At 38.4% G+C, this 6,941-nt stretch overlaps 1 protein-coding gene and 1 long non-coding RNA gene across 2 annotated transcripts; both read right to left on the bottom strand.

Moving 5' to 3' along the window:
• Nucleotides 1–1,901: 1,901 nt before the first annotated feature.
• Nucleotides 1,902–5,113, bottom strand: LOC103478816 (testis development-related protein). Its single transcript, XM_017309363.1, has 4 exons — nucleotides 4,656–5,113; nucleotides 3,195–3,272; nucleotides 2,897–3,003; nucleotides 1,902–2,525 (listed from the first exon to the last, which is right to left on the bottom strand). Exons 1-4 carry the CDS (start codon nucleotides 4,734–4,736, stop codon nucleotides 2,168–2,170), a joined length of 624 nt encoding a protein of 207 aa, XP_017164852.1. The 5' UTR covers nucleotides 4,737–5,113; the 3' UTR covers nucleotides 1,902–2,167.
• Nucleotides 5,114–5,120: 7 nt separating this feature from the next.
• LOC108167010 (uncharacterized) lies at nucleotides 5,121–5,865 on the bottom strand. Its single transcript, XR_001777404.1, has 3 exons — nucleotides 5,711–5,865; nucleotides 5,409–5,537; nucleotides 5,121–5,224 (listed from the first exon to the last, which is right to left on the bottom strand). It is a non-coding gene; the product is annotated as an uncharacterized LOC108167010 (long non-coding RNA).
• Between the last annotated feature and the right edge of the window lie 1,076 nt (nucleotides 5,866–6,941).

Raw genomic sequence — 6,941 nt, 5'->3', positions numbered from 1 at the left:
CCATCCATCCATCCATCCATCCATCCATCCATCCATCCATCCATCCATCCATCCATCCATCCATCCATCCATCCATCCATCCATCCATCCATCCATCTATCTCACTGCTGACTTGTCCATGCTCTGCAAACCCCTTTTCTGCTTTTTGTCATATAACTGAAATATGCAGTTCAACACAATATTTAGGGGGAATTGATTCTCCTCTAACCTTATTATATAAGTACTTAATCAAAAAAAGTTCCAAATGCAGAACATGTTGCTTAGCTGAAAGCAGAGAAAGATCTGTTGTGATTCAAAGTGGGACTGACAACTGTAGGGAAGTGTGGATAGAGCTACTGCGGCTCAGTGAGTCTCACAGAATCCATGATGACAGCTTCAAATCTGACTGATGCTGGAAATGGATAAAAGACCAGCCTGGGCTTCTGGTGCATTTGCTGAAATTGTTTATCTTTTATTTTAAAAGGTGAGATATCAAACTCAAATGGAAACCTGGAGGTCCCAAAGAGGGAAAAGGAAGCTGTGTTTTATCTGAGTCAACACCTTACAGTTAGGCAGGAAATGGGGGTTAATAAAAACAGGAAATACAATACAAGGAAACAGGAAATGAGGGAAGCTATTTCTGACACACAATACAATCAGTTTCAAATAAAACTAAATACTTTAATATCTAAGGGAAATTAAGTACAATGGTTTGTATTAAAAGTTTATAGTAAAACTTACGTTTCTACGGGTGGTGGAGAAAAACGCAGCGAAAACGGAGAAGAGTTGATCAAGGCTTTTCCATTCAGAAGTGAATAGCGACACCTGCTGGTCAATGGTAGTAACTTTTCAACTGTGGAGTCTTTTTTTAATATTTGAGATCTGGGAAAATAACTGAAAAAAGAATTAGAACTATTTAAAATCTAATTTAAAAGAAAGTTAAACTGGAAAATAAAGCTGCAGAGATGCTGTAAAGTTTACAGGAATTTGTATTTAGGTACATTTGACTTAAATATTTTATAGAGTCAACGGATGGGGTGTAAGATATTCAGAATGATCAAACATCCAGCTGTCAGACGTTAGATTTCAAAAGTTTTATGTCAAGGATATGATGGGCACACTGTAGGTTTGCAAAGTGTTGCAAAGTTTATTTATATGTGCAAAGTTGATGAGACTTAATTGTGAATCTTCTATTTCACATTTATGCACCATTTTGCATTAGTCACAAAACATCCAAGTAACTTTTGCACCGTTGTTGTGCTTTAGAGATCTTTTTAAATGAGACCACAAAACTTTCAGGGAAAACGGTCTTTATTTTGTCATATCAGGACCAAAAACAAAAGAAACATACAAGTCAAAACCCAAAAGACACAAAAGGAAGAACATCAGCCAATTTCCCCCGTCAGAAACAAAACAATTCACACATTGCACATATCAGTCTCAGTCAAAGATTAGAAAATTCAAGTCATGGTTTCAGATTTTATGACCAAACACACATTTTAGTCTTTCATTTCACATCACAAAGGAAGAATGTCTTAGTAAGTGCTTGTCCATATAAAGGGTCTGAATTAAAGACCTTTTAGCTGTAATTTTCTCTGTGAACAGGTTAAGTGATCTGATCCTAGGCTAATCCAGCCAACGTTGCCTTTAATCTTTTAATCCAGTTTTCTCCTAAACTACGGATTAGGTTAGATTTGTTGAAAGGTAGATGGGCCCCTTTTGTCTTGTTTGAAGATCTGACCACACACAAACTCCATTTTAAAGTTTTCAAGTGTTACTGAAAACGGCAATAAACCGCCGTTTACCTCACATCATGGAAGGGTGCAAGCAGCATCTTACCAAGACAAGGAGAGAGGAATGCACACTTCACCTGCCCTATTACTGAGGCACAAATTCAATTGTTGCAAGATTAACATTTAGGCTTTTTTTTTTTATATATAAGTAGACTCAACATTTATTCTGCAAGTAGAAGTAATCCACAGTTTAATATTTAGTCCAGGATCAATGTTTATACACACCATGTCCCACCTTTCATGGTTCATTGATTGAAAACAAAAAAAAAAGTTTTAATGTCTTTTTACCGTCGAGACCTGAAAACAATCAAATGAGATTATAATGAAATAAAGTTAAACTAAATACGATTTGCTGTAACATTTTGTAAGAATGTTAGGAGACATCTTTGTAGCGATCAGTTGGTCTTATTCACCATGCCCTTGGTTTTCAGCTCTGCCAGCTTGCTGGTAACAAAGTTCCACTTAAAGGAGGCGTCCTCGCCGCTCCCTCCCAGCGTCACATATTTAGAGAAGCTGTTGTTGCTGCTGCTGCTTCCTGCTTCCGTCTCCTCAGCCGGGCCGACCTGCTGCTCCTCCCCTGCAGCCTGAGTCACTCCTTCCTCACCTGACTCTGCCACGCCCTCGTCTGCTGCTGCAGCTGCAGCAGCAGCAGCTTCAGCCTGCTTCTTTGCAGCAAAGTTGGTTGCGAAACTATCCCAGAATCCACTGCGCCTGGTTGGTCGAGGAGGCTCTTCAGGTTTTGCTGCGAGAGGGCTGACAGTTCAGGAAAGTCATGGGTGTTATTGACCTCGTGCCTCAATAATGTATCAAATCCAATTTAGATTTTTTTAAGACAAAGGGCAGATATAATCAAAATTATTCAGTTTGGTGAGAAATGCTTAATCTTGAAGCAGACAAACTGAACTAGATATCTTTGGGATACAGATGAAGTTCTCTTGAGATTTTCTTTTAATGATAAAATTACTTTATTTTATTACCTAAAATAAAGGGCCTCAGAGAAACATTTTATACAAAAGGTCTTACAGACTTTACATTAATAAACTTAAACCAGTCGTGCAAAAAATAAAAAAAAACACCTGATTTTGACACCAATAAGCTGGAACGTAAATGTGCTCTGGACTCACTGGTCAGCGGCAGGCGGGCACTCTGTCTCCTCCAGAAGCTGGTGTTCATCCTCTTTGTTGAAAAGAGACGAAAACCTGTTCCAGCTTTTAGCGCTGGCCCCCTGCATCTGAAAAAGCAGACACGCAAAGGTCAAAGTTCATATGACTTCTGGTTTTCTAAAAAAAAACAAAACAAATACCCTATTGCTTAGAAACTCAAAAGAGGAGCTTTAATTGTATTCGCCGTCAATACAGGTATTGCACTGACTTGTCATTGTATGTTGACATTTATCGGTGCTCAGGTCAGCTGATGGCATACCTTTCTGGCCAGCTGAGACACGGCGTTGGGCCCTTCATCCTCCTGTATTGGACTCATGTCATGTTCTACCTCTGTGACCTGCAACACCATTGGACAAAATGAATGTTCAACTTCACCTTTCCACCTTCTAGTGTTCAATTAATGCCATAGACCAGAGTTTCTGTAAAGATACCGCCATCTAGTGTGCATTCTGAATACTGCAACCTGCAGAAATTGCGGTAAACTCTCATTAGAAGAGCTCATCAATTGTTGCCTTCCAAGAATATACATTGCATTGTGTGACACTTTGGGGATAAAAATACATTGTTTTCTTTTATCTATTGCTCTATTACCTTGCAAAATAATTTTAAAGTTGTTTAAATGTGACAAAAATAAGTTCTTAAGATCCAGAGAAACCTCTATTAGTTTATAAATTATGGACTTAATCTTATTAAACATGGGGAACTAATATTTAGTTTAATACTTTTACCTTTTTGTCTTTCTTTTGGTTTTGTTTTGTTTGTTTGTATTTCCTTCTAATTCACGCAAAGCACTCTGAACTGCCTTGTGGCTGAAAATGTGCCTTACCTTTCCTAAACTGACTTGCTAAGCAATAGGATCTAACTGTTAACTCTCTCCACACATGCAATGCATTATTTCGTCCTAACAGGAACTCTAGCATTTCAACGAGACCACAAGTTGAAGATGTCAGCTGATCCGATCTGAGTGTGCGCTGAAGAGTTGGCTATCTGTCTCATCCCCTGTCAGTCAGGCACTGGAAGGCCAACTAATCCGCCTGCTCAGCTCCAAACCGAGATCGAATTTCTCTGCTCTGCAGCGAACTGGGTCAGCACGGCACCGACTGCTCCAGCGGCAGCAATTCCAGCAAGAACTAAACCTGCTGCAGTTTGAAATAGAGAAGCATTTTGTTCTTCAAAATGTAAAAAAACTAAAGAGATTATCTTGAAAAAGTGCCAAAGATGCTTTGGAAATTTGATTGTTGTAGCTATTTTGCAAGAAGTAGTTTCCACAGTAAGGACAGCCTCAGAGTTTCGCTCCTGTAGATGAATTGATGGTAGTAGTAAAAAAAAAAAAATTCATTTCCTCAAATGTTTTTAGAGATAATTCTTTTTTTCTTGCTTAAGCTTATCTTGTTAGGTTTTTTTTCCTAGTTACAAAATATAAATCATATTCAACCCCAGTGGACAACTCAAAATGCAATGATGTTAAAATAAAATTAGTATTTCTAAACTAATATTTCCATGTCTGAAGTCTCAGACAATATTCAACACATGAATGAGTTAAAATGCACAAGATGAAGGACAAGACATGGTGACATCTTTCATCGAGTTTCTTTCACATAGAAAGGACATCATCCTGCAAGATATTACAAAAATAAAACAAGGGCCCGATCTCGGTGTCAATCATGTGAGATTTCTCAGATTTTATCATTTATCTCGTACGTGTGTGTAAATCCTTTACCTCCTCTGCAGTATCCTCCTCATACTCAGGATTCAGAGTCTTCATCACTTTGCCTTTATAAACCTTCCACATGGGATTCATGTTTGCACAAACTGATGCTCAACGCTCAGAGGAAACACCTGTGAAGACCTCTGCCGCTCCAAGTCGCCCACCCTCCACCGAGCTTCTGCTTCCAGCTTCAGGACGTCTCAGTTGGGCCTCAGCAGACCTGTTTCCATGTGGGAAAACGTTCAGCGGTCGGCAAACGCAGAAAACCTCTTCAGAATGAACGTTGGGAGTATTTTCATACTCTCCTTTTGATCAGATTTGGCCTATTTCTTCAGGACAAACAGGTTAGCGGCAGCTGCCGTTCCAACACGGCGTCTTGCACAGGTAAAACTTGGAAATCGTGTTGCTCGTGCATGAAGCCAAGCAACAAGTGTGAATGCACATGCACTGGCATTCGTCACAGCACATTATACCTGCCTTGGTTACTTGGAAACAGGTGTGGATTTCCTCATTTATATTTTAGAGGGTCTCTTTTTGCAGAACCAGAGCTGTATTGTCTGCCAACTTTGGTAGTACGGCTCCTGCACACACAAGAGCTAATTACAGACTTGGGTTTAGTAAAGACAACCTGAAATGTTCTTTTATTTCAATTTAATATGGATTCTTAACTTGTGTTGGACACAAACATAAAATCCTAGTTCTGTTTTTGCTAAATCTTTTAATGTTTAACTCGAGTCCGAGTTCTGTGTATTTATGGAAACTCACCTTCACGACGTGTTTCTGTTACATGGCCACTTCCTCATCATCCTTTTCACAGATGAGATTCAGGTGTGCAGTGAGTTGTTTTTTTTTTTCTCACTCTGACACCTGGCAACCTGAGATGGTTGTCTGCTGCTGTTAGATAAAGATGCATAAAGCTCAGATGAATGATTGTATTTCACCAGAACTAAGCAAAATTTTTGCTTCTTTTGACTCAATTCATCCTGATTAACGAAGATTTTTGTGTTAAACTTAAATGTTGTATTTATTGTGGTAAAAACTAATACATTAATCCTCCTGTTGCTTACCAAAAGAAAGGACTGGTTATAGTCTTGATTACGCAGCAAAGAAATGGCATCTAACTTGTGTTGCTGTCTTGTTCCTGATAACAGATTAGCAGGGATGAAGCTGTTAAGTCAAACAGATCCATCATTTGAAAATGAATAATACATTCAAGTGAGTAAACAACAACTACTTCAACACTCTAATATCTGTTGCTTCTTTGAAGGGAAGCCAGTTTGCTTGGGCTGCTCAGGTTTCACTCAGCAAATAAAGGTCACGCCCAATGATTTATCAGAGCCGACACACAGGACAGTGCAGAGTGGTTTGGTGGATGGCCTACTTATATTTTTAGGGGACTTAAAGTACCCTAAAAACACCAGCTCATAAAGTACTTATGGAAGTACTTGCATTCTTTAAAGTAAAAGAATAAACTAAAGTTTGCGATGTTCTGCACTTAATATGGGTTAAGAGGTACATTTAAAAATGTACCCGTTTCACAAGAAAGTTGTTCTTGATGGGTCATCATCAAAGTTTATCGGTTACTAAACAGCATGTTGACATTTTTATTGCCATAAGGCCCTCTTATGCTTTTCATGCTATAAAAGAACAATTTCATCAATAGTTACCGTTTCAACAGTACGTACTTCGACATCTGAACAGAAAGTGTTTTACATAAATAGTACAAAAAACTAGTTAACATGTCTGTTTTTGTAAATAAATGTTATTTTATATTTTCTTTCCACAGCTGTTTTCTAGATTAAACACTGAGACTCAGACGGCCACCAGATGGCTCCAGAGATTTTTGACACATTCACATTGGATTTGGTGACGTTGAAAGAGGAAGCATTACTATTTTTAAGGTGGGGTGGCGGGGTCATAATTTAAATACTTCACAAATCTTGTTGCCTTAGCTTAAAATTCAGCTTGGACATGCAGCTGCTAAAGTTTGACAACCAGTATTTACATAATCTAACTTTATTTCTTGAACACATTTATCACAAGTTGATCATCTTAACTCTGTAACCGTCTTATCATTTATTCTCTTTTTTTATTATTTTTATTGTCACGGTCAAGAAAATCTAGTATTGGACCTCAGGCCAAATATCTTTAGGAATACAAAAGCAGTATCTTTCTTGATGTTTTCTGTGAATGTATAAATAAGTTATTCTAATTCATCCATCCATCCATCCATTTTCTTTCACCCTTGTCCCTCAGTGAGGTCGGGAGGGGTGCTGGTGCCCATCTCCAGCTGATGTT

This window comes from Poecilia reticulata, linkage group LG16 (genome assembly GCF_000633615.1).
Source record: "Poecilia reticulata strain Guanapo linkage group LG16, Guppy_female_1.0+MT, whole genome shotgun sequence".
NCBI lineage: Eukaryota > Metazoa > Chordata > Actinopteri > Cyprinodontiformes > Poeciliidae > Poecilia > Poecilia reticulata.
Note: the sequence above shows the minus strand (reverse complement) of the source record. Positions and strands in the feature narration are given on the sequence as shown.